Source organism: Arvicanthis niloticus, chromosome 24, assembly GCF_011762505.2.
Source record: "Arvicanthis niloticus isolate mArvNil1 chromosome 24, mArvNil1.pat.X, whole genome shotgun sequence".
Lineage (NCBI taxonomy): Eukaryota > Metazoa > Chordata > Mammalia > Rodentia > Muridae > Arvicanthis > Arvicanthis niloticus.
The window spans coordinates 26,416,918-26,438,359 of NC_133432.1; the positions used below are offsets into that span (position 1 = coordinate 26,416,918).

The 21,442-nt window shown below is 50.5% G+C and overlaps 1 protein-coding gene across 1 annotated transcript; it reads right to left on the minus strand.

Annotated features, from left to right (window-relative positions):
* Nucleotides 1–4,751: 4,751 nt before the first annotated feature.
* Orai2 (ORAI calcium release-activated calcium modulator 2) lies at nucleotides 4,752–21,063 on the minus strand. Its single transcript, XM_076923228.1, has 3 exons — nucleotides 20,895–21,063; nucleotides 13,433–13,670; nucleotides 4,752–6,905 (listed from the first exon to the last, which is right to left on the minus strand). The coding sequence occupies exons 2-3, from the start codon at nucleotides 13,655–13,657 to the stop codon at nucleotides 6,378–6,380; spliced, it is 753 nt and encodes a 250-aa protein (XP_076779343.1). The 5' UTR covers nucleotides 13,658–13,670; nucleotides 20,895–21,063; the 3' UTR covers nucleotides 4,752–6,377.
* Nucleotides 21,064–21,442: the final 379 nt, after the last annotated feature.

The following is a 21,442-nucleotide window of genomic DNA, read 5'->3' on the forward strand; positions in this document are numbered from 1 at the left end:
ATGGCACTAGCATCTATAAAATGTTGGGTCTTCTATTGCAACTTCCGCTGAGAGGCTTTCAGCACTACCCCCTCATGGGCTTGCTCCCTGGTGCCTGACCCCTTCAGTCCTGGGCCTTCAGCTGTCACTGAGGCTGCACCTTTATCAATGGCGCCCCCTGCCTCTCACAGTGCCAAGCCTCAGCTGCTCTTCATGACCCCTCCATGCCTTTAAAACCAGTACCACCTGGTGAATCTTAAATATTACCAAGCCTGGCAGCCAGCACAATGTCTGTCTCTGGAATACAGCTTCTCTGTGCTCTCAGAAAATACTTTCCAGAAGATTTCATCTCGGTGATGCTGGTTACTTCTTTTAAAAAAAAAAAAAAAAAAAAAAAAAAAAAAAAATTGGTAGCCGGGCAGTGGTGGTGCACGCCTTTAATCCCAGCACTTGGGAGGCGGAGGCAGGTGGATTTCTGAGTTCGAGGCCAGCCTGGTCTACAGAGTGAGTTCCAGGACAGCCAGAACTACACAGAGAAACCCTGTCTCGAAAAACAACAAAAAACAAAACAAAACAAAACCGTTGGTTATTTTATTTATTTACATTTCAAATGCTGTCCTCCTTCCCAGTTTCCTCTCTGAAAACTCCCCATCCCATCCCTCCTGCCCCCTTAATCACCACTAGTTTCATAGCTCCAGCCAGCCAGCACTAACTGTACCAGTAACACTTTTAATAGTTCTGGTATCTTGTTAGCCACAGCTGATTCTTCAGCCTCAGCTAACGAGAACCATGGAATCTTAAGTCAAAATATCAAACAGCCCTGATATCGTCTTTAATCTTCCCTCTGAGATTTCACAAGCCAGGCCTCGTCTCCACCGCTCTCAACATTCATTTTTTTTCCCCTTCCCTTCTCCCTCTTGCTCAGTCCTCGCTTGCTCCAGCTCCTGCCCCTACTCATTCTGGCCCAGAGTACACTGTAGCTGTCTTCAGACACCCATATGAGGGCATCAGATCTCATTATGGATGGTTGTGAGCCACCATGTGGTTGCTGGGATTTGAACTCATAACCTCCTGAAGAGCAGTCGGTGCTCTTAATGGCTGAGACATCTTGCCAGCCCTGCTCTCAACATTATCTTCCAAGCTCCTACAGAACATCCCACAGAGCTCTTAACATCCCAATGGCTCTTCTAGCCCAAGGTTCCGAGAAGTCCTTCCACAGTCCTCCCCAAAACATGGTCAGGTTGTCACAGCAGCACCCCACTATTCTAGTACCAATGTGTTTTAGGGTCTCTATTGCAGCAGCAAAACACCAAGAAACAAGAAACAAGTTGAGGAGGAAAGAGTTTATTCAGCTTACACTTCCATATCACAGTTCATCATCAAAGGAAATCAGGACAGGAACCTGGAGGCAGGAGCTGGTGCAGAGGCCATCGAGGGTGCTGCTGACTGGCTTGCTTCCCCTGGCTTGCCCAGCCTGCTTTCTTCTAGAACCCAGGCCCACAATGGTCTGGGTCCTCACCCACTGGTCACTAATTGTGGAAATGCTTTACAGTTAGTAACATTAAAGGATAGAAATCGCTCCTAGGAGGTGGCTGTTTCAGTAAAGTGACATGAGGACATGAATTGTGTCTCTGCATTAAACAAAACCAAAAACCTAGTTGCTGGCACATACTTGTCTTGGCACTGGGGAGGCAGAGACAGGAAGATCCCTGGGCTTCCCCGGCCACACAAACCATCCCAACTGGAGAGTTCCCAGGCAAGGCAGACACTATGTCTCAACCAAAGATGGTGTCTAGAGAATGACACCTGAAGTTGACCTCTGGCCTTGTCTTAGGATTTTACTGATGTGAACAGACACCATGACCAAGGCAACTCTTATAAAGAACAACATTTAATTGGAGCTGCTTACAGGTTCAGAAGTTCAGTCCATTATCATCAAGGTGGGAGCATGGCAGCATCCAGGCAGGCATGGTGCAGGAGGAGCTGAGAGTTCTACATCTTCATCTGAAGGCTGCTAGTGGAAGACTGGCTTCCAGGCAGCTAGGATGAGGGTCTTAAAGCCCATACCCGCCGGGCAGTGGTGGCACATGCCTTTAATCCCAGCACTTGGGAGGACAGCCAGGGCTACACAGAGAAACCCTATCTCGAAAAATCAAAAAAGAAAAAAAGAAAAAAAAGCCCATACCCACAGTGACACACCTACTCCAACAGGGCCACACCTTCTTTTTTTTTTTTTTTATAACAATCCCCACAAGTCACTTCCTTTTTTATTTTTTATTTTTTAGATTTATTTATTTAATGTATGAGCACACTGTAGCTGTCTTCAGACACACCAAGAGAGGGAACCCCGATCCCATTACGGATGGTTGTGAGCCATCATGTGGTTGCTGGGAATTGAACTCAGGACCTCTGGAAGAGCAGTCGGTGCTCTTCACCACTGAGCCATCTCTCCAGCCCCAGGGCCACACCTTCTAATAGTGCCACTCCCTGGGCTGAGCACATACAAGCCATCACAGGCCTCCACATCAGGTATACACACGTACACACACACACACACACACACACACACGCACCCCAAGAAGAAAATCTTCAGGAGGGGTTTATGTCTGGGGTGTCTTGTTTGTTGGTGTCCCCAGTGGATGACCTGGACAGCACCCGAAGAGCCACAGGGACCTAAGGGACCAACACCTCAGAGGCTCCTCCTCTAGAAGCTTGTGAAGTCTACCTGCCCTTATCCAGATGGGTTCTGGTGAGCTCAGCCATCCACGTTGAGCCTGCCTTTCCCTTTCCCCCACCCCTTCAGAAAGGAAGACAGGAAGAGATGCCCACTGCCAAGGGCAAGGTTCTCTCAGGGGTCCCTTTGACAGGGACCTCACTCAAGGTATGCTTGGGTCCCAGCAGTGCTTGGCCATCCTGGAGGAACCCATGCTCATTCTGCCCCTGTGGGGCAGTGACTAGAAATAAAAGAGATAAAGAGGTCTTGTGCCAGGATTGGGGGTCAGCAGTGTGGCAGGCATTGGGATAGAGCCCCCAAACCATGGTGCACACTTCTCAAGAGCACAGAGTGTTAAAAGCTGTATCAGTTCATTCAGCTCAATCCAGGGCAACTGCTTTAAAAAAAAAAAAAATCCACACACAGGAAAGGAGTTATTCACAGTGTCCTGCAGAAATAGTGGCACAGTCTTGAACCCTCCAGGCTCCTGTAGTTTTTTTTTTCAGGCGACTTTCCCGAAGGACACCAATCATGTTCTGCCTTTGAAGTTTCTTAAGTAGAAACACCTGAATTTGGAGACTTTGTGGTCAAGGGTATGGGGAAGCCATGTTGGGAAGGACCTTGGTGTGTCTAAGGACACTGGTCCCTTGAGCACCAGGAAGGGCTGAATCTTGGGTAGATGAAATTAGGGCAAGCCTGTGCCAGCCCCAGGGGGCCCACAGTGGTTCTAGCCACGTGGCTGCGGTTAGAACAAGAATCAAAATCAGGTTATGCCTCCAGAAACTGAACTTCCAGCCTTGAGCCTGCTGGCTTCTGTCACTGTTCACAGTGAGGGCTTATCCTCCAGCTCCTGACACAGCTGTGGGATGGCCCTGTGACTCCTGCCTGTGGGTGACCACATGGGCTGACACCTCTGTTCACACACAGATGGCTGTCCCATGCTCAGCACTAGGAAGACTAAGGGAAGAATGTGAGGAACGGCAAGTCTCACACTGCAGTAACTGCCTGTGCTCCGCTGGCCAAGGCACCAAATGGCCTCAGAAAATGGGTAGAAGGAATGGGCCCACTGTCCAACAGGGATCCCTGTTAATTTTGTATGTGTAAATATGTACATTGTGTGGGTGCCTGCAGAGGCCAGAGAGGGTGCTGGATTCTCTAGAACTTGCGTTACAGGCAGTTGTGAGCTGCCCTGTGTAGTGCTGGAATGAACTCTGGTCCTCTGCAAGAGCAGTGGACACTCCTAACTACGGGGCCATCGGCAGCACACCCCCCTCTCCCGTTTTTTTTTTTTTTGTTTGTTTGTTTGTTTGTTTTTTGTTTTTTGTTTTTTTTCCTGATACTGAGTCTGTCCAGCCCAAGCTGGCCTGGAACTCATTACAACCTTGATCCTTCTGCCTCCACCTTCTGAATGCTTAGATTACAGATGTGCCTGGCCATGTTTGGTTTATGGGGTGCTAGTTATTATGTATGTTAGGCAAACACACTACCGACTGGGCTCCATCCTCAGCCCGGCCTGCTGTTTCAGAGCGTGCCCAAAAGTGGGAAGCGCCTCATTCCAAAGGTCATCCTCTCTTCTCCCTACTTGCACACCATCTTACAGTGATTCTGATATGAAATTATTTTTCTTATTGTATTTAATTGGTTGTGGGTCAGAGGATCAGAACTGAACTCAGGTCCCCAGGCTTGGTGGCAAGTGCCTTTACCCACTTTGTCCACCCAGGATTCTAGCATTTTTTTTTTTTTTTTTTTTTTTTGCAAAACAAACAAATCAAACTAGGCTGGCCTTCCCAAAAGACCCTCAAAAAACAGAGGTCTGAGACACAAGGGGATGTCTGCAGGGGTGGAGGGTATTGAAGGATACAGCCTTTGAAAGACAGAGGGCGTTTTCCCTGGAGTCACTGGACACCATGTCCTGCCTTGTCCAATGACCTCACAGTTTACAAGGCTCCCCAGGGGGCCTCTGCTTGTCATCGTTCATGCTCAGCAGTATGTCCCACTTCCAGAGACTTCGGGGGATGGGGGTGGGGCCCTCCAGGATCCCTCAGACACCAAATCCAGATTCCAGAGAAAAGCTGTTTGTAAGAAACGGAAGTGGCGCTCACAGGAGCCCAGGGACCATTCATATACAGAGTGAGAGACCTCAGCCGTCCCTAGGTAAAGTTACAGAACCGGGTAAGCACCCCTCCTACATAATGGCAGAGTATGCATGACAACACAAGCCTGGTGGCCAGATGCCCAGTAGTGACAAGGCCAAACTCACGCACAGCTGTGTAAACATGCGGCAGGGACCTGCATGGAGAGTCCTGGCAGGCCTGGCAATGGGGTGTTGAGGTCTCCCCTTCTCTGCCGGTGACCAGCCTCATTGCAGGGAATATGTGCCTATATTAGGCTGGGGCAGGTCCCTGCCCCACCCACAGGCCTAACCACAGGGCTAACCACTTTGCAAAAACAGGAAGTCTCCCCAGTTTATCCTCTCAACATCTAGGGGCCAAAGACAGAAGGGAGCTGAGCCAGCTGGCTAGTCTCTGAGATGGTGCCCCTGCCTGGTGCCACAGTCCATGGGGAGGGGGAGGGGAGGGGCTGGCTCAGGCCTGTGGGAGTCTGCTTCGTGGTGTGTGTGTGTGTGTGTGTGTGTGTGTGTCCCCGTCTCTGGCCTCAATTAGCCTGCAGTGGTGGGCTCGAAGACATTTCTTATCAATTGTGCCAGGACTCCCACACTAGGACCAGACAACTCCGAATCCAATAACAGTATCTGTTACCCTTGTCAAGCTGCTGTGTGCCTCAGAATCCTGAACACACAGGGACCCTCCAGAGTTGGGAGGAAGGAACCAAGCTGAGCTACAGATTGGCTAACAGATCCCTGTCTCTCATCACAAGCCATGCTACCGTGTGCCAGCACCGGGCCCACCTCTGCACTCTCAAGCAGCCTATTCTTTGTGTGTGCCTGAGTGCACGTGCGTGTGTGCATGGTGTGTGTGTGTGCGTGCATGTGTGCACGGTGTGTGTGAGCTCGTGCATGCATGTGTGTGCCCTCACACATGCATGTGCATGTGCGTGTGTGTGCTCTCACGCCTGTGCATGTGCATGTGTGTGTGCTCTCGTGCTGCGTGTGCATTCGTCTGACTGTTCCATGTAGTCTCAAACTCACCATGTAGCAGGGAACAACTCTGAACCCCTGGTCTACCTTTCTCCACCTCCCTCGCACTGCCATGACCCTGGGATGACCTGGTTGATGCAGTGCTTCCTGCACACTAGGCAAGCACTCTCCTACCTGAGCCCCAGCACCCCGCCCCCCCCCCCCCAGCTGGCTTTGGGAATTTGCCATCCTACCATGCCAATCACAAGGTCCAGATATCTGAGATCTACAGTGCTTTCTGATATGCTTGATTGGACTCAGGAAGTCCCCAGGGCCATGTGGTCATGCTTCTTCCTCTGGCCTCCATGATGAAACCGATGCTTTCTCACTCCTTTTAGACCCTTACTCATGCGAGGACAGGAGGATGGAATTATTGGAGCAGCATCTGGGCAGTCTGTTTAGCAATCCCCACTGAGGCTCTTGTGATGCCTGGTGGATCTCATGCAGCCCGGGTTGGTCTGGCAGCCTCCTTGGCTACACCTACCGGCTGCCTGGTGGCCTGAGGGTTGCTCTCCGGTTCAGGCTGGTATCAAATCGCAAAGGCCTCGCTCACACCACCTGCAGGCTTCTCTCGTGCCCGTCCAGCTGTACCTTGAGCTTGTGTAGTTCCTCGATCTCACGGTTGTGGCGCTCTGTCTTATGCCGCACCAGGGAACGGTAGAAGTGGATAGTGAAGACCACGAAGATAAGACCCACGGGGACCATGATGATGGTGGACACCAGAGCGGCCTGCCAGCCCGTGTGGCTATCGGAGACTGACTGATCCTTGGCATCTACCGGGAGGAACTTGATCCAGCAGAGAAGTACCACCTCAGCCAGGAAAAGCAGGATGCCTAGAACGGTAGAGAAACCCCAGGCTAGCTCGATGTATGGGTGCATGCGCTCGTGCGGTGACTCGCTGATGGAGTTGAGGTTGTGGATGTTGCTCACGGCTTCCACGTTGGGCAGGATGCACGTGCTGATGAGCAGGGCAAACAGGTGCACGGCTACCAGCACCGTGGTGCAGGCGCTGAAGGCGATGAGCAGGGGCTGAGGGTACTGGTACTTTGTGTCCAGCTGCACCTCCACCATGGCCACCTGTGGGCACAACAGGGGTTGGGTCAGGCAGGCAGGGATGCATCCCACCATGGCCATCAGCTGGGTGGTGGACTAGGCATACCACTGAGCCACCCCACCCCCACCCCCTCGGGGATTCTACTGTTTTTTTTGTTTTGTTTTGTTTTACTGAGGACTCTAAGATAGAAAACAAAAATGATTAAAAGGCAGGAAGGACCAGCCTGGTCTACATAGTGAGTTCCAGGACAGCCAGAACTGCACAGAGAAACCCTGTCTCGAAAAACCAAAAAAAAAAAAAAAAAGGCGGGGAGGCTGGAATGTGGTTTGGTGATAAAGCCCCTGCCTAGACTCCCCCAGGGAGGGGCTGGGGGCGTGGCTCAGTGGTAGAGCCCCTGTCTAGAATCCTCCAGGGAGGGGCTGGGGGCGTGGCTCAGTGGTAGAGCCCCTGTCTAGAATCCCCCAGGGAGGGGCTGGGGGCGTGGCTCAGAGATATATGTCTTGCCTAGCATGTCCACAGATCTCCAACACCTCAAAAATAAGTAAGTAAATAAGAAAAGGGAAGACACAGGGCCCACAGCATGCGGTTTGTGTCTGTTTCCAGAGGAAGGCCAGCCAGGAGCCATGCTTCTCCATTTTTATGTGGAGACCTACGAGGTAACTGTAGCTCACTGGCTCTTCCTGTTAGGGAAAGGAGGAACACGATGAGCTGAAGGTTGGGCATCAGCGCTTGCTGCTGGACAGGGCAATTGCTCAGCACATCCAGTCCGGGACACTGACAGAAGAGGCTCGTGTAGGGAAGTGCCTGTCTCTCATCTGTCTTCATCCTTGCCTGATTTGGCCTCAGCCTTAGTCACCAAATTCCGCCATCTGCTCTGAAGTCCGAGTGGCAGCCTGATTTAATGGTGGCAGATTGAGAGCATCCACTTGGCTCACAGCTTCAGTGGCTTTTCTTCCCTTTAAAACGTTTTTATTTTATTTATTTGTGTGTGTGTGTGTGTGTGTGTGTGTGTGTGTGTGTCTGACTATGCATGTGGAGGGCAGAGGAAAACTTGCAAGAGTGGCTTCTCTTCCTTCTACAATGTAGGTTCCAGGATGGAAGCCAGGTCACCAGGCTTGGCAGCAAGCATCGTTATCTGCTGGTCCTGACTCTGCTCTTGCCTCTACTCTGAACATTCAGGCTGCTTCCTTTCACTCCCCCTGGGCATCTTGTGGCGGGCTCTAATAGACCACTAAAGGAAACTTCCAGAAGAGATGTTCTTCTCTTCAATGTCTCTTCCAATTGCTTCCAGGAGGATCTACCAGCACTAAAGGAATTGCACAAACACAGTAGGAATGAATTATGACCATAAGCATGGTCAGGCTGAGGTCACACGGAATCTAGGCCATCTGGATGACCTAGGCCTCCCTCCATGCCTGTCTATGCGCTGCAGGCTGCCAGCAAGTCTAGACCTCTCCCTCCCTGTCCCCAGAATGCACGCTCCCTGTCTGACCATTTGCAGAACCTGCCTGGAAACCTTACAAGTCTGGGTGAGACTCTATAAAGTCTTCCAAAGTTTGAAGAGGCAAATGGTCTCAAGGCCTGGATCCAAGAACGACAGCTGCGGATGGGAGTTGAGCTGCCAGCCCTGCACCTCACAGAGAAAGGGAGCCATCGGGCTGGGGGTGTGGCTCAGGCGTACAGAGCATGCCTGACAGACATACACAGGCCCAGGGCTCCATCATCAGCAACACACAGACATATACACACAGAGACACGCACACACATATACACAGAGACATATACACACAGAGACACATAGTCACACACACATATACACAGAAACATACATACACAGACACACACACACAGAGGCAGATACACAGACACATAATACAAACCCAGACATATAGACACAGACACAGAGACAGACAGACAGACACACACACACACACAGACATACACAGAGGAAGACATATAGACATACACAGACAGATCCACACTCACAGACACACAGACACAGACACACACACAGACACACACAGACAGATCCACACTTACATACAGACACACACACACAGTTAGACACACGTACATACACAGGCAGACACACACACACACACACACACACACACACACACACACACACACGAGGGGAGAAAAGCTGAGTATGGCAGTGTCTGCCTTTAACCCAAACACCAGGAAGACAAAGACAGGAGGATCTCTGAGCTGCAAGCCCAGCTGGTCTACATAGTGAGTTCAAGGACAACCTGTCTACATAGTGAAACCCTGTCTGAAAAAAAAAATACAAAATATGGGAAGGGAAATAAATCTCATACACACTCCTTCAAATTGAGCTTGAATTGAGTGGCACATGCCTTTAATCCAGCACTCAAGATTCAGAGGCAGGCAGATCTGTGAGTTCAAGGTCAGCCTGGTCTACAGAGAATTCCAAGACAGTCATGGCCTTGAACTCTCAACCCTTCTGCTGCAGCCCCTAGTGCTGGGCTGACATGCATGTGACATCATGTCTCGTGCATTGCTGGGTGGCACTGGACTGCAGAGCCCCATCCCCACTGTGAGCCCCCTGGCTCCTTCTGATTGTGACAGTTCCCTGTCCCTTGAAGACACTGGTCGTCAGAGGAATCAGTGGATGTTTTCCGTCAAACTTTGAACTCCAGTCACACAAACTGATTGACTGAGCATCAGGAGAGAGGTGGGTCCAACCTCCAGCCTGGCCATGGTGATAACAGGTATTGGATGTCTGATTTACCTCTTTTACCGAGGGTCCCAGGTTCTGTCAGAGACCAAAGAGACCTTTGGACCCTATGTCTCTACATGAACTGTAACCAGCAGGCCCTGGGGAAGGTTAAATCAGCTTTGAAGCCAGGCATGGTGATGTAGACCATTTATTTGTTTGTTTGTTTGTTTGTTTGTTTGTTTGTTTGTTTTTCGAGATAGGGTTTCTCTGTGTAGCCCTGGCTGTCCTGGAACTCACTCTGTAGACCAGGCTGGCCTCGAACTCAGAAATCCACCTGCCTCTGCCTCCCAAGTGCTGGGATTAAAGGCATGCGCCACCACCGCCCGGCGATGTAGACCTTTTAAATTGCAACAATTAGGAGGCTGAGGCAGGAGGATCCTGAATCTGAGGCTACATGTTGCATATTGACGGTGCACCTGAAGCATGGTCTAATTGGTAGGCCAAGCTAACACTGACCTCACTGTGTAGCTGAGGGGACTTAGAATTTCTGATGCTTCTGCTTCCATCTCTGAGTGCCGGGATTACGGGTGTGCACCCCTATGCCTGGGTTATGGAGTATGGGGGCTTACGTATGGCAGGCGAGCACTCTACTGACTGAGCTACAAGCTTATTAGTATGATGAGGCCATAGGGGGAAATGACATACACTGGGGAGATGGCTAGGGGCCCAGCAACAGGCAAGCATGCTTGTGGTGGTTTGAATATGCTTGGCCCAGGGAGTGGCCTATTAGGAGGTGTGGCCTTGTTGGAGGAAGTGTGTCATGGTGGGTGTGGGCTTTAAGACCCTCCTCCTAGCTACCTAGAAGTCAGTCTTCCCCTGTTTGCCTTTGGAATGAGATGTAGAACTCTCAGCTCCTCCTACATCACGCCTGCATAGAGGCTGCCAGGCTCCCGTCTTGATGATAATGGACTGAACCTCTGAACCTGTAAGCCAGCCCCAATTAAATGTTGTCCTTATAAGAGTTGCCTTGGGGCTGGAGAGATGGCTCAGTAGTTAAGAGCACCGACTGCTCTTCCAGAGGTCCTGAGTTCAATTCCCAGCAACCACCTGTAATGGGGTCTGGTGCCCTCTTCTGGTGTGTCTGAAGAGAGCAATGGTGGTGTACTCATATGCATAAAATAAATAAATAGATCTTTAAAAAAAAAAAAAGAGTTACCTTGGTCATGGTGTCTGCTCACAGCTGTAAAACCCTAAGGAAGACAGTGTTCAAGGCCATAGTTTTAGGGGCTGAAGCAATGGCTCGGTGGTTAAGAAGAGTGTTTGATATGCAATCCTGAAGATTTAAGTGTGGGGCCCAACACCCATGTGAAAGCCGGAAGCCTAGCAGAGAAAACTCAAGCCCTGGGTTCAGTTCAGGGGGAGACCCTGCCTCAAGGGACTGTCTGCCATCAAATGATAGCAGATAACATCTGACACCCTTTTCTGGGCTCCTGGTGCATATGCATATGTGCATTCCTGCACACACGTGTGCATATATTCACACACACAGACACATACAAACAAATAAAAAAAAATATGTTTTAAAAGTCCCCAGAGCTGGGGAGAATCCTTAGGGGTTGAAGTGATCGCATGGGAATCTTGAGGATTCGAGTTTGGATCCCCAGAACCCATGTAAGTGCTGGGTGTGGGGGCCCCACATACAATTCCAACCCTGGAAGGGGAAACAGAATCTGCAGAGTCAACTGGTTAGCAAGACTGACTGCGTGGGTGGGCTCTGGGTTTGATGGAGAAACCCTGGCTCTGGGGACTGGAGCGTTGGCTCGGTGGTTAAAAGCAGTGTTTACTATTCCAAAGGATCTGGGTTCGATCCCCAGCACTCACATGGTAGCTTACAACTGCCTACAACCCTGACTCCAAGGATCTGAAGCCTGTGATATACAGACATTCACACAGGCAAAACACCTACACAGAAAGAGAGAGAGAGAGAGAGAGAGAGAGAGAGAGAGAGAGAGAGAGAGAGACACTACCTCAATAAATATGGTGGAACAGTGGCGTGGCATGATTCTCAACTTCAGTCCTGGGCCTCTGTGTGCATGTCCACATCCACACATGTGCATCTAAGCACGTGCACACACACACACACATGTGCATACACACATGTGCACACACACACATCACAGACGCACAAAGAGGGGAAAACCAAGATGAAAAAGGTCCTACAGAACAACGAAAGAAAGAAAATAGAAAATAAAAAGACTCCTAGTTCAATCTCTAGTAACAAACAAACAACACAGAAAACAAAGCAGAAACCCAAGTATTGCTCGGAGGCAGGGGGCTGGCTCTCCCTAGCGAGGAGGGCCTAACTCTCAAATCTGGCTCACTCTCAGCCAAACTCTGTTCTTCTGCCACAGCGTCTCTGTTTGATAATGGTGACTGTGGCCTGGAGTTAAAAAAAAAACAAAAGGACAAATGATTATTTGACTTGAGGTAAATCACTTCCTACCCAGTGGTACCCCACCGAGCAGTGGAACCCTCACTGCTTGTCCCCTGGGCCAAATTCCTGTGGGGTGTGGGGCAGGGACTCTGGAGTTGATGGGGCAGATAGGACTGACTCTTGTCCTGGGGTGACTAAGGGACTGGCGGCAGCCATGGCCAGGAGGTGGCCACACTTGGCCGGCATCTACAGCCCCAGCTGGGTTGGCCCCCGGCCACAGATCCCTGAGTTCCTCAGATTCCCAAAGTCGTGGGTGAGGCCAGAGATGGGACAAACAAAACACAAAATGCTACCCCTTCCAGTAAACCCTACACCCTGAAGCTGTTTTGTTTATTTTTGAGACAGGATCTCACTATGTAGCCTTGACTGGCCTAGAACTGGACATGTAGACCAGGCTAGCCTTGAATTTAGAGAGATCCGTCCATCTCTCCCTTTTGAATGTTGGTTATTTTATTTATTTTGGTGGTTTTGGTGTGTGTGTGTGTTCATGTGTGAGTGTGCACAAGTTTGTCCCTATTCATGTTCATGTGCAGGCCAGAGATGGACTTCAGGATTTGCTCCTTGGGTGCTATATACCCCCACCCCTTGTGTGTGTGTGTATCTGTGTGTGTGTGTGTATCTGTGTGTCTGTATCTTTTTTTTTTTTTTTTTTTTTTTTTTTTTTTTTTGGTTTTTCGAGACAGGGTTTCTCTGTATGGCCTTGGCTGTCCTGGAACTCACTCTGTAGACCAGGCTGGCCTCGAACACAGAAATCCTCCTGCCTCTGCCTCCCAAGTGCTGGGATTAAAGGCGTGTGCCACCACCGCCCGGCTTGTGTGTCTGTATCTATGTGTGTGTTGTGTCTGTGTCTCTGTGTCTGTGTGTGTATCTGTGTCTATATGTGTGTGTGTTTGTGTGTGTGTATGTTGTGTCTGTGTCTCTGTGTGTGTTTATCTGTGTCTGTGTGTGTATCTGTGTCTCTGTGTCTGTGTGTGTATCTGTGTCTATATGTGTGTGTGTCTGTGTGTGTGTGTGTGTGTGTGTATCGGTGTGTGTTTGTGTGTATGTGTTGTGTCTGTATGAGTGCAGGTGCGCACATGTTGCAGAGGTCATGTTGCAGAGGTCATGTTGCAGAGGTCATGTTGCAGAGGTCACGTGTACAAGCTTGCGTTCTCAGATCTCTCCTTCCACTGTGGGCTCTGGACTGAACTCAGGTCCTTACGCTTGCCTGGCAAGCACCTTACTGGCTGAACTGTGTCCGTCTTCTTTTGAGCACTGGCTGGGTTTATAGTTGTGGCCTGGAGAAGAAGTGTCTCAGAGCACTGCAAGACCTCAGAAAACACATTTTCTGGGGCTACCCTTGGCCAGCACCGCCCCCCCCCCAGCCCCACACTCACCATGGCAAAGCCAGACAGGAGGGCTGAGGTCCGGCTGGAGGCTTTCAGCTTGGCCCTGCTCAGGTACAGCTTCCTCCAGGACAGCGCCTGCACCGAATGGTGGTTAGACGTGACCAGTTCCAGGTAGCTGCGTCGGACCCAATCCCGGTAATCCATGCCCTTGTGGCCAGGTTCAGGGCAGGCAGGGGCAGAGGGGTCCATGGGCACATTGAGTTCTGCACTCATGGTGGGGACCAGGCTGGAGGAGCAAGAGAGGTGACATGTTGGAGCATCTTAGAGGGCTCCTATGCAAACAGCAGAGTCTGGGGCCCTTTATGGTTTTGTGTTTTAAGATATATTGCTTTTTTATGTGTGTGTGTGTGGGGGGGATGTGTGCATGCCTTGTAAGTGTACGTGCACATGTGTACATGGGTCTGCACACATGTAGAGGCCAGAAGAGGGCAGAGGGTATCCTTTCTATCGCACTGCTTACTCCCCTGAGGGTCTCTCTTTTGATTAAAAGCTCACCTTCTTTCCACTAAGCTGGGATCCAGCAAGCCCCAGTGTTCCTTCTGGCTCTGCCCTGCTCAAAGCTGCAGATACAGACACACAGAGGATGCCCAACCTGTTAGGTGGGTGCCGGGACCTGAGCTCCATTCATCACGCCTGGGACATCTCAGCAGCCCATGCTTTCTTTTTAATTTTGTCTACCTTTTAAAAAAATATTTCTTAGCCTTGTGGTGGTGGTGTATACCTTTAATCCTTGCACTCAGGAGGCAGAAGCAGGCGGATTTCTGAGTTTGAGGCCAGCTTGGTAAATAGAGTGGATTCTAGGACAGCCAAGACTACCCAGAGAGGCCCTGTCTTGAAAACCAAACAAAAAAAATTTATTTGCTTTATTCTATGTGTACGAGTGTTTTCTCTGCAAGTGCATAGGTGTACATGTGTCCCTGGTGCCGGGAGAGGCCATCAGAGGCCCTGGAACTGGAGTCACAAATGGCTGTGAGACACCGTGTGGATGCTGGGAATGAAGGACCCTCAGCAAGAGTAGGAAGAGCTGAGTCCTGAGCCATTGTGTGCGGCAGCTCCTGTTTTACAGCTTTTTGTATATGTATTTGTGAGCGTGTTGACAATAAGCACACACACACACACACACACACACACACACACACACACCTCTGACACAGTATGCAGTGGGGTTTCAGAGGACAACTTGCAGGGGTTGGTTCTCTCCTTCCACCATGTGGCTCCCTGGGATCAAACTCAAGACAGGGTTTCTCTGTGTAGTCCTGGCTGTCCTGGAACTCACTCTGTAGACCAGGCTGGCCTCGAACTCAGAAATCCACCTGTCTCTGCCTCCCAAGTGCTGGGATTAAAGGCGTGTGCCACCACAGCCTGGTGAGGCAGAGTTTTGATAAATTACTCAGGTTGAGCCTCCTGCCTCAGCTTCTGGACTGGGTGGGATTGCAGGTTTGCTCACCAGGCCCGGCTACTTGCTGGACTCTTGAACACCCAGAGCTGCTTGTGATGTGAGGGAGGGACATTTGTCAGCAGCTTCTCCAATCTAATCGTAGTCATGATAAGTCACCACTAAGAATCCAGAGCCACTTTCTAAGGTGAACCACACCCAGGCTGCAGTGGAAACCCTTTAGAAAAACAAAACTCAGAAAAATGAAACTCAAGAGAGAACAGAGACAGGAGGATTTAAATTTGGAGGCCATGCTGTGCTGTGAGGTATGGTTGTGTGTGTGTGTGTGTGTGTGTGTGTGTGTGTGTGTGAGTGTGTGTGTATGTATATGCATCTGTGAGTGTCTCTGTGTCTGTGAGTGTCTGTGTGTGTATGTCTGTAATATGTATATGTGTGTGTGAGTGTATGTGTGTATGTGAGTGTGTTTGTGTGTGTCTATGTGTGTGTCTGTGTCTATGTGTGTGTGTGCAAGTGAGTGTGTGTATACGTAGTGTATGTGAGTGTGTGTATATGTGTGTATGTGAGTGTCTGTGAGTGTGTGTATGAGTGACTGCGTGGGTGTGTCTCTGTGTGTGAGTGTCTGTGTCTATGTGTGTGTGTATGTGAGTGTGTGTATACATGAGTGTATGTGAGTGTGTGTATATGTATGTATGTGAGTGTCTGTGAGTGTGTGTGTGTGAGTGTCTGCGTGGGTGTGTCTCTGTGTGAGTGTCTCTGTGTGTATGTGTGTGTGTGTGTGTGTGTGTGTGTGTATGTGTGTGTGTATCTATTGCTCTCTATCTTAATTTTTGGACAGGCACTCAGGTTCCCAGGATAGTCCCATCTCTGCCCCACAGTGCTGGGATTACAGGCAGGTCCTCGAGTCCAGCTTTTTAAGTAGGCCCTGGGGACTGCAGAGATGGCTCAGTGGTTAACAGAACATATTGCATTCCTGAGGACCTGAGTTTGATTCTCACCATCCACCTCAGGCGGTTTACAAACTAGAAGGCCTCCTCCAGGGGAATCGGACATCTGTGGCACTTGCATTTATGTGTATATACCCACACATAACTAAAATAATAAAAAATAAATCTTAAAAAAAAAGATGTCTGACTCTAAACCCAAATCCTCACTAATTCTGGTGAAGACTGGCAGGTTTCTTTTAGAACAGCCTGTGGTGGCGCACTGCAGGTGGGAGCCAGCTGAGTAATCTCTCCAGGACAAGCCTGAAGGGCAAAGGCACCTTGTGGCTGGCTTGGCCTCAGACAATAACCCCTGTGTTCAGAGCCACCAGGACCCATAGAAAGCCCCTAAGGCTGTTTGAAAGCTACAGCCAGGCAGGTGGAGATAAAGACTTGTCACCTAAGCCCCTCGGAGGCCTACAGGCCAGTGTGGGCTAGAGTGAGACGTGTGTGCATGAGTGTGTGTGTGTGTGTGTGTGTGTGTGTGTGTGCATGTGCGCATGTGTGTGTATGTATGTGTGAGCATGTGTGGGTATTATGTGTGTGTGCATGTGTGTGTGCATAAGTGTGTGCTCATTTGTGTGTATGAGCATGTGTGTGAGTGTGTATATGTGTGTGTGCCTGTTTGCATGTATAAATATGTATGTGTGTGTGTGTGTATGAGGGAAGAGAACATACACTAGTGAAATATCTCGCAGGATGAAGGTGCTAGCTACCAATCCTGGGACCAGTGTTCCATCCCTGGGGACTACATGGTGGACGGACAGAACTGACTCCTGAAAGTTGTTCTCTGATCCTGACAGGGTGCTGTGGCATAAAGCAAAACAAACAATGTAATTTAAAGAGACAGAAACTGGAGGAAAAGAAACAAGGGAGAGACAGACTAAGAGACAAGACATTAGGACAGAGTCCATGGTCCCGTAAGAGGCTGGGGTGTTTGTGAGGGTCAGCAGTGAAGAACCGTCCCTCAAAACACCCATGCCACACACCTAAGAGGACCAAAAAGGAGAACAGCAACCCGGAAGCGTCCCTTTGTCTTGCCTTCCTCTTATTCTCAGGCCACCTGTAGAAACCTCAGCTATCATTGGCCAACAAAAGGGTCCCCAAGGAACTGTTCTGTGTTCATGTCCCTCTGGGGGACAGCTGCTGACAACAATACCTTTACTTCCTTTTTGTTTGATTGTTTTTCCAGACAGGGTTTCTCTGTGTAACCCTGGCTGTCCTGGAACTCACTCTGTAGACCAGGCTGGCCATGAATCAGAGAAGCAGCTGCCTCTGTTTCCTGGATTCTGGGATTAAAGGTGTGCACCGCTGCTGTCAGGCATTGTTGTTTCTGTGCATATGTGTAAGAGACAAGGTCTTACTAACTCTGGCTGGGCTTGCTATGTGGCACCCACACTGGGCAGCTCCGCAATGATCCGCCCATCTGTCTCCCTGGGTGTTGGGACGACAGGCCTGAGCCACATACGGGGCGTTTGGGTCTGGTTGTAGGAATTCCAACTTGAGGACTAGGGTCACATGTCACCCACACCTGCAGCCAGCAGCATCGTGACCAATCACTTCCTCAAGGATGTCTCCTCCCTTAGAGAAGATTCAGACAAGTGCTTCTCACCACTCAACGGGTTAGCTCCAAATGATTGAACATGTCACAATTTGGAAATGGCCTTTTTCTTTTCCTTCCTACTCATACAGCACAGGACTAAGTCTGGAGGTGAGGTGGGGGATAAGAGATAGGATAGAGAGAGAGAAAAGAAACTGTGAAAAAAAGTTTACTCCCCCACATCCATGGATGCTCTCAAAATCTCACGGATGCTTAGGCATCCAAGTTAAAGGAGAGGCTGGGGGCGTGGCTCAGTGGTAGAGCCCCTGCCTAGAATCCCCCAGGGAGGGGCTGGGGGTGTGGCTCAGTGGTAGAGCCCCTGCCTAGAATCCCCCAGTGAGGGGCTGGGGGCGTGGCTCAGTGGTAGAGCCCCTGCCTAGAATCCCCCAGTGAGGGGCTGGGGGCGTGGCTCAGAGGTAAAAGGTTTACATTGCCTTAAGTTAGATTCCCAGCATGGCATAAAACTAGATGGAGTCAGGAAGATTAGGAGCTCAAAGCCATCTTCTGCTATGAATTCTACCTCAGCCTAGGCTGTAGAAAACCCTGTCTCAAAAACAAACAAACAAACAAACAAAGCCCCCAATCTCAAACAAAAAATTATAGGAAGCCACAGAAGCCACTCACACGTAAGTGAGTGTGTTTTATTGACAAGGGCCACGGCCTCAGACCCGTGGGAACTGGCAAAGCCTTCTGCCAGGTGAGGCTCAGAGGCACAGCCAAGGCTTTCTCTGGTCCAAGGAGAGTGTTTATTCAGTGTGCACAAACTGGCAACTGCGGCTTCCTCCTCTAGGAGCAACCTGGGAGGTGGTGGCCAGGTGAGCCCAATCCCTTGACACCCCTGCTAGGGCGCAGTATCAGAGAACAAAGATTGGGGTGTCCAATCACTTCCCAGGCCCTGCAGCTGTGGGCAATTCTGTGGCTGTGCTCTTACAGAGACATTCCCCTGAGCCACTCTTCTTGTACTGTACATAATGAACTCGCCGAGGTTCCGGATTATTGTATAGTAGACACTGCTCCATCACAGTGAGCATGGCTCACCTAATCCCAGTCCTCCCGTACCTGTGTCCGTGTGTCTCTCCCTTCTTTATTCTCTTTTTGCCTCAATCACGTTTCCAGGACCAACTTATATAGGATAAGGTGACAAACCAAACCAAACTAAAATCCCACAAGAGAAAAAAAAATCTCTGCCTCCAAAGAACTCACTGCCCAATAGGGGAGCCAGATAAGCAAGAAAGATGCTTCTCTGGTTGGCTCCCTGCTTCAGTGGTCAGGCGGGGACAGAAGTGCTGGCTACCCATGTCACATGTGAGCCCAACACTGGGGCATACGGACATGGGTAGAAAAGACAACTTGTCCTAGACAGACCCCTTGCACACTAGAAGATGGTACAGGGTGTAAAGTCATATATTACTACTCTTACAAAGGATCAGAGTTAGGTTTCTGGCACCCAAATTAGATAGCTTACAACTTTTTGTTAAGTCTATCTCCAGGTCTGCTGCCCTCTTGTGGTCCCCAAAGGCCCCTGCACTCACGTGTACACACCCCCTACATAGACACACATATATAAGTAAAAATAAAATCTTAAACAAAACCAAAACAGACCCTCTATCCAAGACAAGATGTAGCCCACAGAGAGGGTTCTGAGAAGCAGGAAGTTGAAACCATGTTTAGGAAGTCTCTCATCCTCCAGAGAATGGGACAGGAAGGCTGCTTGCTGAAGACAAGGAGATAAAAGACTCTTGGCTGGGACAGCAGCACAAGGCTAGTTGCAGACACACAGTAGGGCTATGCTGGACTTTCTCCAGCAGTGCCAGGGCACAGGGGCATGATGGGAGACTGCAAAGGGAGGTCAGATATTGCCAAGTCTCTTGGGGATAGACTACCTTTCACCCAGTGAGACGGCTTGTGGAGGGGCTCAGTGGTTAGAGCACCGACTGCTCTTCCAAAGGACCCAGGTTCCATTCCCAGCATCCACGGGGTGGCAAAAAATGGTCTGTGACTCCAGTCCCAGGGGATCAAAGGAAGGAAAGGATTCATGATGTGAAGAAGATGGTTTCCCTGGAGGACTGCAAATGAGGAAGGCCCCTGGGTCTGAGAGTGCATCTGAGCTAGGGTTAGGGGTGGGCATGGAGAGTTGTCTGCCTCCAGCCGAATCTTGATAGACTTGCAGGTCCTATAAGGAAACAAGGCATCCTGCCCCTGCGCTAGCCCAGGAAGCTTAAATTCATTCTCTCTTCTTTTTCTTTCTTTTCTTTTTTTAATTTTTGGTTTTCTGAGATGGTTTCTCTGTGTAGCTCTGGCTGTCCTTGAACTTGTTCTGGGACCAGGCTGACCCCAAACTCAAGATTCATCCATCTCTACCTCCAAGTGCCATTACTACCCAGCTCCTTCCCTCCTTCCTTCTTCCTTCCTTCCTTCTTTTTTAGATAAGCCTTATGTAGGCCAGGTCAGCCTCCAACCAGAAATGTAACCAAGCATAGCCTTGAACTCTGGATGCTCCAAGGACTGCCATCACACATCTGGTTTGCACGGTACTGGAGACTGACCCCAGGGTTTCCTGCATGTGAGGCAGATTTACTACTAGTTGAGCTATATCTGCATCTCCCTACGGACCCCTTTTCTATTTTGGGGTTTGTTTTGAGGCAGAGTCTTTCTGTGTAGTCCAGGATGGCTTGGAACTTGGGATTGTCTCACCTCATCTCTTGAGCACTGGGATCGTAGGCATGTACCATAAATCCATTCCTTATACTCAGAGGGAATATCTTGGTCCAACCCTTGCCCCATGGGGAGGAGCAGAGTCTGGCTTACAAACTCCCAAGCTCAGGCTGGAGGGGGAGCGAGCGGTGAGACAAGATGGAGCCCACATGTCTGTCAGACAGCGCCAGCTCTAAGATTGCTAGGCAGACTGAACCGTTTTTATTATTATTATTTTTAAATAAAGAGCAGTTGCAAGATTAAGTCTGATAGAAAAAAACGGCGAGACTGTTAGTCGAGTCTTTCTCTTGCTAGGTTTCCTTTAAACTGTCCCAGGCAGCAGGTTATGGAGTCTGCTGCCTGTTTTAACTTCCTCTAAACATCTGGGGCACGGGAACTGTCTCTTGTCACCCACGCGCCTGAGAGGTGGCAGCGGCCTGCCAAAATCAGCCACCTGCATCCCTGTCCTATACTCTAGGGAAGTCCCTGTAACTGCAGGACCCGAGAATCAGCTGGCAGCCCCACGATCCAAGTCTTCTGACACTGCACTCTACCGAGGATGTCAAGGGATGTGGGTCACCAGGCCACCCCTCTGCCTCTTATCATCCTGCCCCTTCCTCTCCATGCCATGCTTGCCCCAGGAAGAAGCTCCATCTCCTCCTGTCCAGTGTCCCTGATCCAATTTCCTCGCCCATTAGCTAGGAGGGGGAGCCTCTCCTGTCCCCCTTCAGACCCTCCCGAGACGCGGAGGGACACGCCTGTCCGCCGCTAAACACTCACCCTGGCTAGCCAGCCCTCAGTGCGCTTGGCTCCAGCTCTCGGCTCCGACTCGTGGCTAGCGTCTGTGTCGCGGCCGGGTGGCCAGGCGGCCGAGCCAGGGCGGAGGACCGGCCCCCTCCCTCTTTCCGCCCGCAGCCGCTGCCTAGGCAACGCTGCGCCGCCGTCACGTGACCCATCCGTGGGGCCCGCCGCGGACCATGTGACCTGAAGAGCTGAGTAGGGAACGGACCCCTCCTACAAGATCTAGAGGGTCTTCACTTCAGCAAAAGTGCTATCATCCCCGTGGGACCCAGGTGGGTGGGTCCAAGCGTGGGAGAGCGCTGATCCTAGCGAGTGACACTAGGGGATGCCCAGCATCTGGCAGCGCGGAGAGGTGGGGACAGGGTGTGAGCGTTGCAGGGAGGGTAGAAGCGTGCAAGAAAGGCTCAGCCTGGCTACATCCTGGTTTGCCCAGCTTGTGCGGTGACACCATTCACAGGGCTACTGTGGTCACGCAGGTGGCTCTTGGTTCCAGCAAGGCCGTGAGGAACAAGCAATGCCTTACACCA